The 21,185-nt window shown below is 36.0% G+C and overlaps 1 protein-coding gene across 2 annotated transcripts in view; it reads left to right on the top strand.

Annotated features, from left to right (window-relative positions):
• The window catches only part of GRB14 (growth factor receptor bound protein 14), a 111,748-nt gene extending 97,493 nt beyond the window's left edge, over positions 1 to 14,255 (top strand). For both annotated transcript variants that reach the window (XM_090267752.1, XM_090267758.1), the window contains 6 exons: positions 5,137 to 5,217; positions 10,039 to 10,155; positions 10,247 to 10,319; positions 10,456 to 10,543; positions 12,536 to 12,629; positions 13,906 to 14,255. In XM_090267752.1, coding sequence (XP_090123878.1) covers positions 5,137 to 5,217; positions 10,039 to 10,155; positions 10,247 to 10,319; positions 10,456 to 10,543; positions 12,536 to 12,629; positions 13,906 to 14,052 — 600 coding nt within the window. In that variant the 3' untranslated portion in view covers positions 14,053 to 14,255. The remainder of the gene's footprint in view (positions 1 to 5,136; positions 5,218 to 10,038; positions 10,156 to 10,246; positions 10,320 to 10,455; positions 10,544 to 12,535; positions 12,630 to 13,905) is intronic.
• The last annotated feature ends 6,930 nt before the right edge of the window (positions 14,256 to 21,185 follow it).

Here is a 21,185-nt window from a genome sequence, read left to right as displayed (position 1 = left end):
GAATAAAAGATGCCATAGATTTTTAAGTCAAATTTAAAGATGTTAAAATCTAAAAACAAATGTGTGTCTAAGACTTTATGATCCTTTCATATACACAGTGCTTACTTTCTGAAAGATTCTCCCCTTCTTACTTTTTTATTTCATCTAACTTTTCTCAAAGCCCCTTTCATGTCATAAACTTCCAGTTTAAACATGCTCTATTACATTAGTTTTCTATAGCTGCTATAACATGTTACCAACAAAGTCATGGCTTAAAACAGTACATAGTTATTTATCTTACACTTCTGTCATTCAGAAGTCTGAAATGGGTCTTAATTGGCCTGAAAATAAGGCATCAGCAGGGCTGCATTTTCTTTTGGAGGGTCTAGGGGGAAATCTATTTCCTTGCTGTCTCCAGCCTTAGCAGCTACCTAGATTCCCTGGCTCATGGCCCCTTCATCCACCCTCACTGCCAGCAATGTGTACTTAGTCCTTTTCACACTGCTGTATCTCTGTTTCTTTTTCTTCTGGGTTTCCCTTCCACTTATAAGGACCCCTGTGATTATACTGGATCCACTTGGATAGTCCAGGATAATCACCTTATTTAAAGGTCACCTGATTAGCACTCATAATTCCACATACAACCTATTTCCCCTTTTTCCATGTAGCCTAACATAGTCATAGGTTCTGGAGACTAGAATGTGGGCATCTAAGGGGCCATTATTCTGCTATGACATTACTGTTCCCTGTTTGTTTTCATTCTGGTAAAACTTTTCCTGATGAGGCTAGAGAGGGAGGCCTGCACCAGTGAGGACCTTTGTTCTGGGGCCAGTGAGAAACCTGTGAAGAGTTTCAAACAGGGAAGTGTTATGATCTGTTTTACACTTTAGAACATCCAGCTACAGGACTCTGGGCTTGTCCGCGCAGACACATTTGAGACATGCTAACAGGGGACTGAGCTGGCTTCCCTGGCAGGTTGTCAGCGGGGCTCCTGTTCGATCCCTGTGGCTGGTGCCGCTGGCGTCACCTGGTGTTAGAGGCATCTTTAGATCCTCTCCTTCGGTTGTTTATCATGTTATTTCCAGAGTTTATCATCGCACAGTAAGTCCTCACTTAATGTCCTTGATAGGTTCTTGGAAACTGTGACGTTAGAAACGATGCATGATGAAACCTGTGTACCATAAGCTGATTGATAAAAACAAGCGTTAAGTTTCTATGGCGTATTTCTGGTCACATAAATATCACGAAACTTATAAATACAGACCCAAACACTTTCAATATTAAACATTGAAGTAAATGTGAGTTTTAAATATTTAAGCAAGATGTATAAAAACAAATGAGATGATGATTTTCCAATCTGTTCAGGGTTGAAGGGGGCAGAGCCCACCTGGCAGCCCAGGGCACAAGGCAGGACCGCTCCTGGACAAGGCGCCCTTCCATTGCAGGCGTGCGCACACCTGCTCACTCTGATTGGGACAGTGGAGACACGCCAGCTCACCTTGTGCACATGTTCGGGATGTGGGAGGAAACCAGAGTCCTCAGAGAAAACCAACACACACATGGGGAAAACGTGCTAACTCCACACAGACAGTGGTCCCAGCTAGGAGTCATTTTTTTTCTCTCATCAGTGTTTTAATGAAATAACATCATTAGTGGGAAGGAACAGAGAGAAACTAGTCTGTTATGTTGGCTGGACCGGAAATATCCCTCTAGTTTTCATTGTATACTACTTATTAGAGATAGCCTGTGCCAAGAACTTGGCCTCTTTTATTTTCATTTCCCTTTCATTTTCATGTAACATGAGATGGAGATACTCCTGTTCCCTTTGGAGAAATCCCAGTTACATACAGAATCAGAAAATCTGAGACATAGAAAAGGAATTTGCTCATGTACAGTGTCCTGGTTACATATCTGCTTTCCTTTCCTTCAATTAAAACTGCTAGCTTCACTCTAACATATTTTGGTCCCTTATTTGCCCCTCCATAGGGACAGGGAGATGTTAAAGTGACCCATGCTCTATCCTTCTGCCAGAGTTAAATGCCCACCCAAGGTCTCCAACAGCACAGAAGCAATTAGCTAACACCGAAGGTACCAGGAACAATAATGCATCTCTGAAGAAAACAGTCTTGTTAGTTGGTAGTAGGCTTTTCACTGTAGGTAAATAAAAGGTGGCCAAGCAGCATGTATCTTGTGAAAGTATTGGTTGGAGGTTATTGTATATTCTCCAAAATGAAGTTGACCGGGAATTAAGCTCCTCTGTCTTTTTAAAATTATTGTAGGCTTAGAGTTGATTTATAATAAATTTTATTACATCTCATTAATGTCAGTCAAACCTTAAATTAAAAAATAATTTTTAGAAGTTGGGAAATAATTGGATAAAAAAAGTCAACACAGAATTTTAAATGAGTGTGAGTTTATATTCAGGTTGAAAGCAAAATCTTGATCATCGTGACTTTCCTCTCCCCACTCTGATTTCCTGCCTAATTATCAAATATATCCACTTTGCTGAAATTGTTTTTAAGGAAATAGTCTCCAGTAGAGAAACGGCTCTGTTGGAATGTTTAAGTGGTATTCACCCTAAGGGTAAGATTGGATTCCATGGTGTGTCTTTTTTATATATAGGACCTACTTTTAACAAGTTCACTATAGCTCCGTGAAATGGAGAGAATTGTATAGTATTAACAAAACAAAACAAACAATTGAACAAAAAACCTCGTCTGTCCTATTTGTTTCTTTTTGTTGTTGCTATTGTTTTATTATAGTTGTCCCATTTTTTCCGCATTAATGTAGTCCCACTTGTTTATCCTTTCCTTTATTTCCCTTGCCTTAGGAGATACATCGGCAAAAATATTGCTGCGTGGGATATCTGAAATTTTCCTGCCTATGTTTTCCTCTAGGACTTTTATGGTGTCACAGCTTACATTTAAGTCTTTGATCTATCTTGAGTTTATTCTGGTGTGTGGTGTAAGTTGGTCTAGTTTCATTTTTTTGCACGTCCCTGTCCAGTTCTCCCAGTGCCATTTGTTGAAGAGGCTTTTTTCACTCCATTTTATGCTCCTTCCCCTTTTGTCAAATATTAATTAACTGTGTAGTCCTGGATTTATTTCTGGGCTCTCTATTCTGTTCCTTTGATCTATATGTCTGTTCTTATGCCAGTACCAGACTGTTTTAATTACCATGGCCTTGTAGTATAGTTTGATATCAGGCATTGTGATTCCTCTGACTTTGTTCTTCCTTCTCAAGATTACTGAAGCTATTTGGGGTCACTTTTGGTTCCATATAAATTTTTGAAGTATTTGTTCTAGGTCTGTGAAATATGTCATTGGTATTTTAATAAGGATTGCATTGAATCTGTAAATTGCTTTGGGTAGTATGGACCTTTTAATGATGTTGATTCTTCCCATCCATGAAAATGGTCTATGCTTCCATTTATTTGTATCTTCCTTAATTTCTTTCTTCAGCGTTATGTAGTTTTCTACATAAACCCCGACAGAAAATCCGGAGCCGGAGTCCCTAAGGCGGTTTGACGTTGTAGTCAACACCGGCAACTCCTGCGGCGCACCTGAAGCCAAGCTGTATCGACTCCGTCTTTCCCTTGGACCCTTCAGCTGCGAAGAGAGGGGGGGTCTGCTGCATGGGCAACAGCAGACCCTCCATATCACCCTGCCCAGGCTCTGTAGCTTCAGCGTCATCGCATGATGTCGATTCAACACGGGAGGAGACAGATACCATGTCACTCCCGAGTCGGACTGCACAGCCATTCTCGGCGGTGCAGATAGACTCTTGAGAAGCTACACCATCGTCTCTCGAGACGGACGGCTGCCGACGATGTAGTTTTCTGAGTACAGGTCTTTTACTTCCTTGGTTAAGTTTGTTCCTAGGTACTTTATTTTTATTGTTGCTATAGTAAATGGGATTCTTTTTCTAGTTTCTATCTCTGATATTTCATTGATGGTGTACAGAAATGCCTTCAATTTCTGAATATTGACTTTGTACCCTGCTATTTTGCCAAATTCACTTATTAGGTTGAGTAGTTTTTTGCTGGGGTCCATAGGGTTTTCTATGTACACTATCATGTCGTCTGCAAATAATGACAGTTTTACTTCCTCCTTTTCAATTTGGATGCCTTTTATTTCTTTTTCTTGTCTCATTGCAGTGGCTAGAACTTCCAAAACTATGTTGAATAGAAGTGGAAAGAGTACACATCCTTGTCTTGTTCTTGATCTTAAGGGGAAAGCTTCTAGTTTTTGCCCATTGAGTATGATGTTGGCTACAGGTTTCTCATATATAGCCTTTATTATGTTGAGGTTTCTTTTGTTATGTTTTGTTTTATTTTCTCTTTCCTTCCTTCCTTCCTTCCTTCCTTCCTTCCTTCCTTCCTTCCTTCCTTTCTTCCTTCATTTCTTCCTTCCAACCAAAGTAACTTAAATCTAAGGGGGTTATCTTCCAGTTTCATATGGGGAAACCTGCAAGATAAGTTTGGTCATGACAGTTGACATTCTTAATGTTTCTCAAACTTATAATCTGGTATTACAGTCTAGAAGACCCATTTTGCCTTTATAGCCTGGAAGCCCAAGTTTTATAATGCTACCCCCTGAAAGTAAATATGCTGCAATTCTTATCTACTGCCATTTACATTGTATTTTGTGGCCCTTTGTCTAAACTCAGCCTAATTCCCCGCCATTTTGATTTCCTTGAATTTAGAGCCAAAGAGAAAATGTAATTCATCAACCAGCCCTTGAAGAGTTGTGGTAAATTTTACCTGGTTTTGCTTAGGATGTGTTTGCAGAGTCTTTGTACCATAAAGTCTGGCACTTCTTCCAAAGTGAGCTTTCTTATCAGTAGGTGATATACTCATCCAAACAATTTTATTGCTTTTGGTGCTAAAAATAATGTATAGAAATTTCAGTTCCAGATCTTTGTACTGATGAGTTAGAACTTAAATAGTGGGGCCAGATGAAAAAATTCTGTTTTTAAATGTGTCATTTTAAGGCATTAAAAGTTTATCTTTCAAAAACTTTGTTGCTTTAACTTACTAGTTTTAAGGAATGCTTATAATTTTTATTTTCTATAATTATAATTAATGAAAGTGTTGATTTTTGTAAATTATCTGTGTAGTAAAAGTGGCGAGACTGTTTTTATTCCTTTATTTTGCAGTATGGCATGCAGCTGTACCAGAATTACATGCATCCATATCAAGGTAGAAGCGGCTGCAGTTCTCAGAGTGTATCACCTATGGTAAGGACCAAATTTGGAACCTATATATTTATTTTACATTTATATTATATTAATTTGCAATTGCATTACATTATAATACATTTAAATTCTTTCCTTTTGGTCAAATAAAGTGACTCTTTGGCGTCATCTTACCTTAATGTTATATTGAATTATTTATTCTTGGAGTTTGTATGATTGCAGCCTATGTAATAAAATCACAGCAGTAGAGTATACATAAAATATTCAATTAAAATAGATAACTATATGTTAAAGAAAATCTTTAAATATTTGAAAGAATGACATGAGTCTGTCTCAGTAGAACACTTAAGGGTTAAATCTTAATAAGATAATATGTAGAATATTTTCCATGGGGTTATAGATGTTTTCTTAATTACTGGTTTTGATTGTGGGTTTGTTTATTTAATTTAATATTAATTCTGGAATTGTCATAGCCTACTCTAAAGATTTGGAATTTTAAAAGCTGAATTATACACAGGTAAGCGCTTTTGCATTCTGGCTATCTAACAATAAAAATTTTAAACTTCCAGTTCTTTGACAAGCAAACTGCTCTCCAGGAAACCCCAAAACTGCCAGCTAAAATATAGGTCATGTATTATATTGAGTCTAGCACCACTTCTCAGATTATACCAAGTACAACTCGGGTAATTATTAGCAGACACATCTTTTTTTATTCTTTAGGACCTAATTTTAATTTTTTGTACATTAACACAAGAAATTTATTTTTTAAATTAAACTTTATATTCTGCTAATTCTGCTTGTGCTCTTTAATATTGAATGCATTAGGAATTCAGATGTATGTGCCTGTGTTACAAATGAGCGAACACGCCGCACTTCCACATAGGTTAAAAATATACTCCTCACGCCTGTGACCAAGGAAGGTGCATTTTTCCACATGTAATGTAGCAGATGAGATGCTCGGTTCTAGGAATGAGGCATGAAATAGTGTTGATTATGAAGCCTGATCTCCAATAGTGTTGATTATGGAAAAAGAACTCCAATTCTGTAGTTATGTTGCTTTAACTGTAAATTATGGAATAGTAACTTTTCATCTTTGTATCATATTACTTTTAAGACCTAAAATAAGAAACAGGAATGTAATGAATTTTTATAAAAGCAATCACTTTAAGGTATTTTTATAATTTGTCAGCTTATCTTTATCTTTCAATCTATATATATAGAAAGAGTAATGAATTTTATTATCTTAATCCTTTACTAAATCCTTCTACATTTCTTTTAGAGTCTAAGTTATTAGGATGAGCATATTAATAGCAGCCATGCATTTGAAGGCAATTATTGTTTAGTGCCCTCTCAGTCATAGGAAATAATTGTCATAAACAAAGAACTTCGTAGTCTCATCACTGTCACTAGCATACAAGCGTGATATTATTCTCGCCTGTTTTCCATTGAAAGTGAGCCAACTGTTGTTGATCAATATGTGTGTGACCATTTGGTTAGTGTGGTTTTTCTTGTTCAACACCAAGGAAAAGACACTCCTTGGGTGAATCTGGTTGAAAATAAGGGTTCAAGGAGATGGGCTTTAGTTGTCTGTGTGGTGAGAACCTGTCTGTTCTATATGGCAGTTGTTATGATCAAAGAGCATTTAAGATTTTAGCCCCATCCTTCTTGATTTATGTGAAGAAAACTGAAGTTTGGGGAAGTATTTGTATTTACTTTGGTGTCTGTACCGAATCCTACTTTTCTAGATTATCATGGAAGAATCATTGACCTATATAATGGATACCAATGCCCCTCACCTGCCTCTGCTGGTTTTCATCCAAGCACTATTTTCAGAGCAACATAGAAAAGTTAGTATAAAGGAACAATATTATTATCTTCTTCAGAAATACAATTTAAGGAAGAAATTAGAAAAATATATTTTCATGCCATAATAAACATCATAGTTATATATAGCACATAACATCCACTTCTATCAGCCTTGAAATGAAAATCATCAACAGATATTTTAGGAAGCCAAATATAGTTGGTCCTTTTTAAGACAAATAGTAGATTCATTTAAAGGAGGATCTGTTAATGTGGTCCTGGATGGAGTGAGGGGATGGGAAAAACATGTCTACATAAATTTGTATTCTTCCTCACTTTTGACCCTGAGTTTGACATTTTCATACTGTGTTTCTTCCCTGTACCCCCACTCTGTGGTACATAAGAGAACCCTAGATAGAGCCTGTTTGTCACTGCTTTTACCACACACTGCCTGTGTGACCTTGATGGAGTAACTGATGTCCTACAGTGTAAAATATAGGGGCACTTGCATTATCTCTGATGTCTGGTTGCCTTGTATGAAGCCCCTAAGAGAACAACATCTGAGGAAATTTTGTACGCTCTTGCTAAGAAATACAGTGAATGGCTGCTAGTTGCCACCCAGCTAAACTGCCTGAAAAACATTTTATGTCCACTAAGAGTGGCTGGATCTGATCTCAATGTTTGGCTTGGATAATCTAGACTATTCCCAGGCCTTTTTTTCTTAAAAAAGAGACATTCCTTTAAAATCATGGACTCCTACAATTATGGACTCCTACCCTGGCTGGTGTGGCTCAGTGTATTGAGCGCCAGCCTGCAAGCCAAAGGGTTGCAAGTTCAATTCCTGGTCAAGGCATGTATGTGCCTGGCTTGTGGGCCAGGTCTCCAGTTGGGCTCGAGAGAGGCAACCACACATGACGTTCCTCTCCCTCTCTTTCTCCCTCCCTCCCCCTTTCTCTAAAATTAAATAAATAAAATCTTTAAAACAATATCATAGACTCTTTTTTAGGGCTTGCTCTGTCTATCCCACTAGAAGAAAGAACTAGAAATAGGGACAAATACTTTGAAAAATACACTGAATCTGAATGTTATCAGCGTTGCTTTTCTACGTGAAAGAAATTGAACTGAAAATGACCTTTTGAGTTCAAGTCCGATTTTGCTTCACTTTCGTTTCTTTTCCACCAAAGGTAAACTATTAATTTTTTATTCACCACCTGCCATTCATTAGAAAATATTTGCTATATTCCTGTGTTCCTTTGTAGTGCAGTTAATGTAGCAAGTGAAAATACTTATTTGTATTGTAGATTCCTTACTTATGTAAAGTAAATATGGAGCATGAGATCTTGTTTTACATTCTGGCCTGTCATATTGTAGGCAAGAAAAGAAAAAACCTGGTTACATTTATTATTTTATTTCCTAACAGTATTTTAATGTTATTAGGAACTTAAGATTACAGAGTCCATCTTGGCATGTGAGTAGAGATATTATAATAAGGCTATCATTATGATTGAGATTAGTTACTCTGTAGTCTGGGCAGGTAGAGGCTCTTCCTTAAAGCTGGCAAAGCAAAAGTATATCCAACTGGTCCCCAGCCCAGCACCGAAGATCACAGGTGAGAAGGGCAAAGTAAGGTGTGACAGCAAATAGAGATTACATAGACAGTGTCTGTCTGGAAAGAGCAGCTGTCAGTTATAAAGTCTCCTGTAACAAATGAAAGATTTCACGCCAAATATCTAGAAGTAAATAAGATTGTAGTCTACTGAAGCCATGAGTTGAAGAAGAAGTAACAAATGTTAATAAAGTCCACAGTGTGGGATGTAGTGATAAATGAGCCGCCCGATTCTTTGTGTGTGGACAAGGTTTCAAACACACATGTGATCACAGTCTCGAAGGCCAAGCTAGAAATGGCTGAGTTCTCGTGGAGAGAAGCAAAATGATTTTAAGCTGTGAGTCTCCTGATACGCATTGGCTCCTGATTTACTATTAGACTTCCATTTTTTGTTTTGCTCCTCTATTAATGATTGGAGAATAACTTAAACATTGTCCATATGTTTTTGAAAATTCTTTTCTTTTGGAGAGTTTTAATTTTAAAAAACTGAGTGGCAGTCTTGACTGGAGATTTTGACAATTGACTTTTTTAAGATGCATGACTTGGGGTGGCATACTTTGTAAAACATTGTGTGAAGTAGAGCTCTAAACAAATAAAAAGTCAAATTAAGTCCAGGTTTTGGATATTTTATTTTCACGTTCAGAAAATACAAACAAAAAAAGTAATTGACAAAAATTATTAATTTAAAATTATGTTTAAAGATGTCTTTTATATCAGTTCTTCTTTGTCATTGACATTTTTGCAGCCCTCATTTTTCCATGTTTATTCTCACAAGATGAAAAAATATTCATATATTAAATCAAAGAAAAATTTAATAATGTGCAGTTATATGAATTATTTCACTAAATTTGATTTTCTAAGTTAGATGAAAGTTGAGGTGATCAACACTTAAAATATATACTGCAGTTCTGTTCTAAAATGAGTACTATTTTTTTCAAAAGAAGTGATGTAAGTCAATTTGTTACAGCTTTAGTGTATCTTGAATGTTAATAAGTAGCTGCTTCATAATTAGATTTGATATTTAAATGATAATTGATGATTCTCAAAGCATAATAGAGAGCTGAATTCAGAAGGAATAGATCTTTTTATCCATAGGAAAGGATAAAAATTCCTTTCTAAATTGATGTTTTCCTGTTTTACTAGAAAATAAGAACAGGAAGGTTGTTTTAGGAGAAAGGCATGCTTACCTTGAAAGATTTTAATCCCTTTATTCGACACTTAATTCAGTGACCTTAACTAATAACCATGTAACTTATTTAACCAGACTATTTTATAGCACCATTTTATATTGGATATGTATTGTAACATTTTTATTTCCTGCTAGCCATATCCTAGAATGGAAACGTATTCCCAGCAAAGCACTGTAAGAACACTGCAAATTATTTTCATGGTTAAAAACAAACAAACAAAAAGTGTGTTGTTATCTTTTTGGTTGTTTTTTTTTTTTTTCGCAGAGAAGCATATCAGAGAATTCCCTGGTAGCAATGGACTTCTCAGGCCAGAGAAGCAGAGTTATAGACAATCCTACGGAAGCCCTTTCAGTTGCAGTTGAAGAGGGACTCGCATGGAGGGTACAAATCGGTTCATGCTCTTTAAAAATATTTATAATTTGAATTTGTTTGACTCAGAAAACTGAACTCTGTTTCTCCCTTCTTTGTGCAGAAAAAAGGATGTTTACGTCTGGCCACTCATGGGAGCCCCACTGCCTCTTCACAGAGCTCTGCCGCCAGCATGGGTATGTCCGCGTCTGCACGGGGCTGAGTGGATGTGCATTTAGCTGTGTTCCCCGAGGGCTTATGGTAGAAAGTTCGCGTGAGTAAGCTGCAATCATTTTATGCAAAGCTTTGTATTCCTTCACTCTATTTCTTTAGCTATCCACCGCTCTCAGCCTTGGTTTCACCACAAAGTTTCTAGAGATGAAGCTCAGCGATTGATTATTCAGCAAGGACTTGTGGATGGGTAAGTTTGAATTTGAATAGTGGTGGTTTTGATTTCTGCTGTCGTCAGTAATTACTTATTCAACAACACAAGGGGTTTTGACTTTGGCTTATTAAAACTAAAGTGATTTTGTTGTGTAAGGATGGCTGCCAATGTATCCTAGAAATATCTATATAATACCTGTTCTATTGTGTGTGGTTAGTATTTGTGCATAAATGAACAGATAAACTAAATAAGATGCTCTGCTCCTAACTAATCTTTAGTATTAAAGTTTGATGCAGGTTGTGTTGAGTAAAATGTTGCTTATATATTTATAGTTCCCTTTTTTTCTTTCTGTTTATATTCCAATTTTATTTTCTCTGGATTTTAAAAGCTTCAAGTAGTGTAAACCTATACAAAGGGTACTTCCTGACTGCTTCTCATGGTGTCTTTTAGTTGGGTACCATGGAAGATACAGGAGAACTATAAAATGTGTTTTGAACAATATATAAGCTAAAGAATTTTTTGTCAAAGTATTTCAGACACTTCCTATAATACTGACTACATTCTCTTCCCAAATGCAATACAATAACCGAGGTTGTTTCGAGGTTTGATGAGAAATTTAAATAAGGGATGATGGGCTCTTACATCTTTCAAGGGTTGGCTTAAGATGATGACAAGGTTTCAAGGGGACTTAATATTGACATTTGGATAAAAATGCATCTTCACTTGGGAGATTATTAATAGAAAGTCAGAATTTCACTAGACACTAAATCAGAAAAGATTTTACTATGCTTCCCTGCATGGAGCACAGTCTTTTTAGATATAAATTTGGACATTCAGCAGAATCACAATCTGATGAGACCAAGAAAAGAAATAAACCACAAAGAATAGATAAATGTTTTGGAGGATTAGAATTTCCCTTCTTTCTGAACCCAGTTTTTGTAAATTGAATGAAATAATTGCATGAAGAATGATAGTATCTTTACTTTTTTAATTAAAATTTTTTTCCCTTTGGTGTTACTTTGGAAAGATGTGATGATGCGAGGCAGGCCACTAGGTGGCGGTGGTGATTTACTCGGGAATTGGAGACGATTACAGCTCCATTTACCACTGAAACTCCCTTTTGTCCCATCTCCCAGTGATGTAATGTCGGGATCTCACACAGCATAAATGAAATGGATAATCTCATCAGACATCTGTGCTGGCTCAAATCTGGCTGCCTCTGTGCCCAGGAACACTAAGATTAGTACTGGAGTCACCACTGGGGACTCTGGGCAGTTTGTGTGCCAACAATTAATACAAAGCTGGTTTTTCATTCTATTGCCAGTAAGTAAGAATCCACGCCTGGCAGCACTTTCCTCTTAGGCCATTAGGCCACGTCTTGTTTTTCTAGCCTGACATTATAGAGGCTTTTCTGCTGCATTTTTCAAGGTTAAAGTACATGTTGTTTGGGTGCTTCTTTATCTTAAAATATTTTGCTCCAACATTTAATAAATAATTTCAGCACTGATTTTTTTAAAGAACATATTTATTTCTCACTTTCTGTTGTGTATGTAACAGTAGGAACCAGAAACAAAATAAAAAGGGGATCCAGAAGAGGTGGTTAAAAATGATTTCACTTTAAATATATATATATATTTTTTTCAGGGCATAATATGATACAGAAGTTAAAATAACTATATGCTAACATCCCATTCTCCGTACAAAACAGTTACATATAAATACCCAATTTCGCAATAGTAAAAAGAAGACAGCACTAATTATTGATGCCATCATAGCATTATATGGGTTATTGTGAGAAAACAATCTTTCAAATGGGCTATTAAAATTAGCACAAATGACAGTTTTATAGTAGAAGGTAATGTTATACCATATTGTTTACCATGTTGGATAATCTCATCATTGGATGCACAGTGGGAGAAAACTTTGACTGCACTTATGTATATACTTTCTGTGTTTGTTATATGCTGTATTTCTCTGAAAACTGCAAGTAAATGCAGAAACACACTGAAATTCTTTCTCTTTTTTTAGAGTTTTCTTGGTACGCGATAGTCAGAGTAACCCCAAAACTTTCGTACTGTCAATGAGTCATGCACAAAAAATAAAGCACTTTCAAATTATACCAGTAAGTAATTTGTGATTTTACATTTGAATATTATAGATGATCTTAATGTATAAGCTTTTGGAAGCTTTGATTTTCTTTGGTTCTTTTATTAAATATAACTTGGGAGCTTTTTTCACTAGAGTTAAGTTTGGCATAAATGGTTTTATGAGTCTGAATTAATATAAGAAATACAGGAATTATAAAAATTAAATTTTCTTTTCCTATGAGATTTGATTTAGCAATATTGTATAGACCCCATGCCACTTATTGTTAAAAGGCCACTAAAGATTCTTTCTCCTGAATCCTACTAGCAATTCTTAAAAACCATTATTTTAGAGCGCTTTCTCCTCTGTTTTCCCAAAGTGTTTTTTTGTTTGTTTGTTTTGTTTTTGCTTTTGTGGTTTGGTTTTTAATCATTGTGGATGGATGCACAGGTGCTGCAGAACAGGAGATTGTTTAAACTGTTCCGAGTACATTTAAATTTTTTTGTGGTTCTGCATCTGAGTGGCAGAACTAGCTTTGGGATTTTTGTTGCTTCTGTTGGTGTGCGTGCGTGTGTGTGTGTATGTGTACATATGTATATGTGTGTATGCATGTGATCTGTATACTGGAACCAGGTAGTGTGGAATGGATAGAGAATTTATAATACTACTTTCAGGAAAGTGTTAACATGAGATTTCTAAATTACTGGTGTTTCCTTTTGAATGGACTCTTTGGAATTATCCTAAGTCTATATGAAGTTTCTTCCCTACTTCATTGATTTTGTGAATGATGTCCCTGGCAAGAATGAATTGTTTAATGCCAGAAGAGCTCACTGACAAGACAAAAAAACAAACAACAACAACTCTGTCAGTCCATTAACATAATATTTTATTGCTTCAGAAGCAATTAACTCATACAAATTATGTGAATATTCATTTTTAATATACTTAGTGAGCCTGTAGGTAGACAACTTTTAGAAATGGAAATTAATGTATGTAATTGAGGTCATTAATATACTGAGTAGTGCAGATTTCTCACTGTATATTGATTCAGAAGTCATACTATTCTAATCACAGAACATTGCAAGAACTAGAGGTAAAGAAAGTACGGCAACATTGCGTAGCCTAGGATGAGATCATATTTCTTTTCAATTCAAGTGAGGTTACAAAAAGAAGTAGGCATGCCATTCTTTTCATTGTCCTCTAGTTATATAAACTTGTCAATTTGGCATATAAAGACACAGTATGCGATAGAACATGTTTGTCCTTCCGGGTTGTTTGCCCTTCTTACCAGTTTGTTATCTTTCGTCCTGCAGGTGGAAGATGATGGTGAGATGTTCCACACCCTGGATGATGGCCACACAAGGTTTACGGATCTAATCCAACTGGTGGAATTTTATCAACTCAATAAGGGTGTTCTTCCCTGCAAGTTGAAACATTATTGTGCTAAAATTGCACTTTAACAAACCAGAAGTAACTTGTTAAGCTGAAAGAAAAAGGATTCAAGGAAAAAGAAAGACCATAAAAATGGTGAAAACATTGCCCCGGTGAAAAGAATCTCTTTCACCTCCAAGTTACAAAAAATAGTTTGTGCATTGAAAATAAGCAAAGATTTGGATTGCTATTATATTCATCATTCGTTAAAATTAAACCTCAGAAAAAGAATGATTTGGTGTGTCCTTGTGTGATTTTTACATTACTATATTATTTTCTTCAAATATGCATATTTTGAACATTTTTCTGTCCTTACTATAGAAGCATTAGAATTATCAACTCAAAATACGAAAAAAAATTAGATTCAGAATGAATTATTTGAGGACTGAATTTAAATTATACTACATTTCCTTATAACTTAAGAAGTATGATTAAAAACTTGTTACTAATTAAAAGTAGCTTCCCATGACCTGTTAATAAAACTAAAAACTTTTTTGATTTATATATATTTTTAGTTTACTATAACCTTAAAATTAAATGATATTTTGAGGTAGCAGCTTCAAATTATTTTGAAATATATTGATTTTTTTTCAGGATAACTTTTATTACATTATTGAATTATTAATTGTACTATAATATTTTCACCGGTATTGCCCCTCTTAGTGACACATTATTCATCCATTCATTTAATGATTGACTGGAATTATCTACAGTAATGAGTCTCTTAATGGCCAGGATACATTCTGAGAAATGTATCAGGCAATTCTATCGTCATTGTGCAAACACCTTAGAATGTACTTACACAAATCTAGATGGTACAATCCACTACACACCTAGGCTATATGGTGTAGCCCGCTGCTCCTAGGCTACAGGCCTATACAGCATGTTACTGTACTGAATACTGTAGGCAGTTGTAACACAGTGGTAAGTATTTGTGGAATGCAATGCACTGTGATATTAATAACAGCTACAATGTCTTTAGGCAATATGAATTTTCCAGCTCCATTATAATTTTATGGGACCATTGTCACACATGCAGACCATTACTGACTGTATTCAGTGCATGATTCTATTTGTTTTTAATAAAATGATCAAAATGTAGAGGGACTTTTTATATCAATTCCATAGGCTTTTTTTGTGGCATATAATCTATGACAGTGTTACACTGTTGCCTTAATATTTCATATTTGCCCTCATGCTGTAACTTTATGAGAGGTACTTAGATCCTTACTATTCTACTAGATCATTAACCTGATTAATGATCTGATTAAGATTAGTAAAATCAAAGATTCAAAAATCTATTAAGATTGTAGTAAGTGAATTTGTGTTATTCTTTTGCTTACATCCTTTTCAGTTTTTACCCAGGCAACGTCAATATAGATGCCAAAGACTGTGGGAACATGAGACACTACTAACCTCTTACTTCCTCTCAGAGATCATCTGGGAAGGTTTTGTTGGGATTCCATAGTTCTGCTTATTCTACTTTCTATGGACAGGATATTTATTGTTTTTTAAAGGTAAGGGAAACAAAATATAAAATAAGCATTAAAATCACACAAAATATTGCCCATTTCCTCTAATTGATCCTTATAACAACAATGTGATATTTAGATTTTTTTCAAATGATATTTTAAAACTGCATGCTTTAGTTTTAAATAACTATACATTTTTTGATAATAGCATCTGAAAACATCCATAAAATGCTGATAAACTCAGTTATTGCTGAAAAATACTTATTGGTGAAATTTAAAAAATATTTCCTATTTAGCTGATGCAAACCTATTTCTGTAAACACTGAAACTTAGAACATAATTTTGATGTTATAAAATATCGATCTGGTGTCTATAAGGGCTTGAAAGACACATAGGACCTCCAAATGGTGGAGCTTTAAGAATAACCCTGAGTATTTCTTATTTATTTCCAATTTATAAAAATATTTTGTGTTTTGAATTGAAATGCATTTTCTCATTTTGTACCCAGTTCAAACTGACAGTATAAGAAAATGTAATATTTTAAACACTAGACTAGAAATTGACCAATTTGAGCTTATTTTTGTTATTTGGGTCTCTAGCTTCATTCATGATCTAAAGTTATTGTGAAGCCAGATTTTGAATGTAATTGCTTACTTTGATCTTAAAGCATGAGTCAAAAATATGTCTGAGACTGTCAGACATATTCATACAATATTAAAATGGATTTCCAAGGAAAATGTGAATTACCTTTGAATTATTTTTTTGTTTGTTTTGATTCAACCATATTCTGCTATCTTGCACCATTTTGGATAGAAATTAGGATAAATCAGCTCTGCTTACTTCCTTTTTCTTTTCATATGTTGGAGTTCGCATGCTTCAGTCTCCTAGAAAGAAGCAAACCCAGCAGACCATTTGGTCTACGTTGTTTTGTAAAATATTCTTATATGGAAAAATTAGGTAATTATTTTGAAACATTCAATAAACCTAATCAAAAAAGATAAAAATTGTTAGGAATGTTTCAATCAGAATAATTACTAATTTCACATGTATAATGGTGTAAGCCCTGAGTGTATATATGGTATTTGTGTTATGGTAATGATATCAGACTATGGATTATGACTTTTATGAAGAGGAAAACGTGTCATTGGTAATGGTTTCAAGTTGGTGTTTCAAGTTGGCTCCACTATTTAGAAAACTCTTCTCTCTATTGTCAGGTACTTTAAGCTTTTTTGTGCCATGGGTCTATCTAGCACCCTGATGGAATTTATGGACCCTATCAAAATATCTTTAAATGCATGAAATAAAACAATTAGAATTCCAAAGCAAGCCAATTATAGTAACATAACTATAATTGTATGTGCAGGTGGACCTCAGGTGGAAACCCTGCTGTAGTATGGCCTGCTGTGTTTCCTGGTTGTGTTGACTATTGCCTGTCTAAGGCCTCTAGTGTGGTTTTGTGTTCTCTGGAGAATACAATGAGTGATTCTCAGTCACTTCCACCCACACTAGTTAGATAAAGACTAGTAGTTGAGATGTAGAGTCCTCATAACACTTACTGAACTCTCAACCTTCATACTTGCTTCTTGTGGGAATGTATCACCTCCTGCCAGCCCTGGCTCCCAGAGTTTTAACTTCTGTGACTTAGGTAGGCTGGTAACTGGGGCACCGCTTGTAATGTCTCTAACTGCATACACCTCATGCCACAAATTATAGATACGAACAAGATAAAGGCCAGCCGACCACTTGGCTGAGCATAAAACTATACTCTCCCTAAAGTTCATTGCAGCGATCCTCCAAATTAATTAATAAAGATACCCAAGTAAATTTCTAACCAGCATAAATAATTGTTCCTGCAGTTGGGGTATCAGGTGACTAGTTCTTTTTTTATGCCAGTTCCGTTATAATTATTAAAAAAAATTACCACTTCCTAATTTAACCCCACATAACACACAAAACATTAGAAACTGGAATTAAGATTGTGACTCTGAAGTGTGCTTTTCAGACCTGATTCCAGCTCATTATATAGTGGCTTTGTAGACTTGGTCAAACCAGTGTCTTCATTTTTGTAGAGGGGAGAGCACCATCATCACTCTTCACTCCTTAAGTTGTGGTGATTCAATAAAACCATGCCTGTAAAGAAGCACATGGTCTAGAATCTTAATTGATATGTTTTTTATTACTTTTAGTGATTATACATTTAGGAACCCCACCTTCCTGAGACATTGCACCTTCCACCACTGAGTGCCTTTGCTCTGCGACCACTTGTGTACCCTTCCTGCCAAGAATGATACAGTATATAATCATTATACGTTGTGCCTCTGCCCTGGCTTCAGTCCTTCCTATAGGACTGCTTTTATGGAAGTAGCCATAGTTACGGTACAGTGGGGGAGAGTGCCCAGCCCATGTGTAGACACTATGTGGATAACTGCTCACCTGCACTAGGCCCTACAGACTCATCTGCTTTTTTCTTCTTTTGATTATGTGGGATTCTCACACTCTCCATTTCCCTTCCTGAAATAACAGTGATTGACAGAATTAGGAAATACATGTGTAATACGTGTTGTTGAGTTGGCTCCCACTCCTGGTGGACTGAATGAGTGGTGTCTGCAGTGTCCTGCCCTCAGCAGCCCTGCTCCGCTCCCGTGGACTCACGCCTGAGGCTTCTTCTATGGAGCGAAACCATCTCGTATTTGCTCTTCCGCTTTTCCTGCTGCCTTCCATTTTCCCCAGCATTATGATCTTTTCCAAAGAAACCTGTCTTCTCATGATGTGTCCAAAATGTAGAAGACAAAACCTGCTTTAGAGACTCACACCTGTACAACACAGGACATGGGCTAATGTGTGGCTGAGTGGAGAAAACTTATAAGGCTACTAGGTGATTGGTGTGTGTCTGAGAAATTAATAAACTTTTCACAGAATGAGTGTGTCCCTGAATTCTCCCCTCAAAAGCACTTATCATGTTAATGATCAGATTAGGAGCTAAAAATGATGTTCTTACCTTATGTTTGTTAAGTTCACTTCAGCATGTATTGAGTGCCTATTTGAAAGGAGCTTTTAGAGATGCAATACTGCATAACGGAGCATAGATATGTAAGTACCTGTCCTCAAGCCAGGGTGGGTGTTTCCTATAAGTCCAATGGGAGAGAGACATTGGCAACACTTGCTGAAAGATGGGAGGAATAAGGTGGATCCTGAAAGACCTGTAGGTGTTACACTAAAAAAGCTTTGCAGAAAGGACTGTGCAGTGTCATCAAAAGGACAGTGGTAATGCTAGGCAGCATGGAAAGGGCATAGATTAAAGTTAAGAGTTTTTCAGCAAATGATAGTTTCACTGTAAGTGAAGTAGGGCATTGTGACAGAGTTGGAAGTCATGGAAAATAGCACTAGAAAGGGACTCTCTTCCTGCATTAGGGAGAACTTCATTGCTTGGCACAGTGGTTTACATTTTAATAAAGGAAAGCCACAGGTTCCTCAGTATGTTACCCCATTAAATTTTTACCTGTTTGAAATCAGGAATGGGTTTTACTCATCTCTGCCTTGAATATTGAAAATTCCCAGACCTATTTATTGAATGATGAGTGAAATTAGAGAGTAGAAGTACTCTGATGGTGTCTGGATTAGAAGGACAATTGTGTATAAAATGAAGGATGGGGAAGGGAACAAAAGAAGGACAACTGATCAAGAAGCCATTGCAATAATTTTGGCAACAATCAGGAGAATCTGCTCTAGAGCCATGGGCATAAAAAGAAGGATTTTGTGGAGGAAGAATAATGAGTGACTGAATGAAAGTGATGAGGGAAGAGTCATAAATAATTAGTAGGTTAGGACCAAAGAGACTAGGAAGATAGTGATAATTAAAGAGGGTGAAAAAGTTATGATTTTAAACAAATCAGAATTTTTACAGAAAGAATTGGCTTTATATAAGACTTTATATTAGGAAGGTGAGTCCTGAAACCTTGATGCTGAAATAAATAAATACAGAGGATTTTGTTTGCATAGGAAGTGAAATGTCTGGGCATGGAAGTGAAGAGAGGAGGCAGCGAGAGAATGAATCAACAGGCCTATTAAGACAGTGGAAGGCTGGAAACAGAATAAAGATGGCCTTTGAGAAAGTCTAGAGGCCAGGTGGCAAAAAGACCCTTAAGAACTGAATATTGAGTACATATTCTTTTAGGATGTTTACTCTGTGGTTCAACAACTTAACAACTTTTCATCTTCCCAAACCTGACATAACATCAGTTTTGTTTTCTCTACTTAATGTAAGGTCCTGGCAAGGAATGAGTGTCTTGTTCATGGTTGTAGCCTCAGAACTTAGCAAAGTGTCTAAAACTGATATTAAGTGTTCAGTACAGATTTGTTAAATGAATCAATACAATGATGAGAAGGAACAGAATATGAGGTCAGTTTTAGAACTCCTAATTATGGAGTGCCTGTGGGATATACATGAGGAAATCATTCTAGGTCTTTGGAAATATAAGTCAATTTATTTCAATCTATCCATCTATTTCTCTATCTTCTATTCATCTGCCTATCTCTCAGGTTTCAGACATAAGATAAAAATAAGGTAATTTACCTGAGCTTAATAATCATTTTGGTTTTAATCCATCCTTATTTTATTTTACTTCATTGGAAATTTATACTCCTTTAAAAATTGGTTTCATATTTAATTCAGTTGAAAATGTCCAAGAATTCCAATCTGATTTTCTCAGCCAATGGTACGATATCATTCCCATTTCACTTGTAAAGTTGCTGAGTCTCAATACTCACCAAACCTATAAATTCAATACAACCGTCATTGAGATCCTACTGGATTTTTTTCCCCTTGATGTAATAATTCTAACATTGACCAGAAAAATAAACATGTAAGAATAGCCAAGACCACTTAGAAAATGGTGGTGTTACTACCACAGATATTAAAGCATAAATAAGAGTGGTTAAAGTAATTTTAAAATTATTTTTGTTCTGCGGACTCACCAGAGAAGAAGAAAGCTACTCCTTTTCCTTACCTTACTTGGGGAAGCAGAGACCAACATTATGATTGTAAACATCTGAGCTAGCCTTACACATCTGTATGCTACGCATCTGAAAAGAGGTGGTAAAACCTCCTGTTTTAGGACTATTGAAGGGGAGTAAAAGCTAGATTACCCAAAGAGGAGAAAAGGGATTTTTATTGTGCATGAAGTGGAAATGCCTAATCAGAAGAGAGAGAAACATAGTTCAGCCAAAATTGAGAAGCACGTGATTGTTTGGGATTTTCCTTGAGGAGCACAAATCTGTGTCCCTCTTATCCACAGCTGTGCGGATAGGTGAATGATTAGATAATGTCCAGGAGAATAGATTCAAGTATTTTTTTTATCTTTGAGAGGAGAGACAAGGTCTTCTGTGGCAGAACCTGTAGTCAGAAGTAAGCAAGGGTGACTTGGTGGCAGAACATCTACAACAACAGCAAAAGGACCAAATGATGCTGATGGCCCAAGAGAAAGATCAAGCCGTTGCCCACGTTACCTGGGACCATGCCTTGGATTTCCATAAAGACGAGATTTGTTGCACTCAAGTGTCATTGAGCAAATTGATATTGCCTTAAAATGGGAAAAATAGAAACCAGTAGAAGAATCGAGAATATGCAGATTTAGAAATCAATAAGAGAGCCATTGTATTTTTTAGGTTTGATGGGACAACTACTATTCCGT

This window comes from Furipterus horrens, unplaced genomic scaffold (assembly GCF_987537825.1).
Source record: "Furipterus horrens unplaced genomic scaffold, mFurHor1.1.pri manual_scaffold_1, whole genome shotgun sequence".
NCBI classification, from domain to species: domain Eukaryota; kingdom Metazoa; phylum Chordata; class Mammalia; order Chiroptera; family Furipteridae; genus Furipterus; species Furipterus horrens.
Note: the sequence above shows the minus strand (reverse complement) of the source record. Positions and strands in the feature narration are given on the sequence as shown.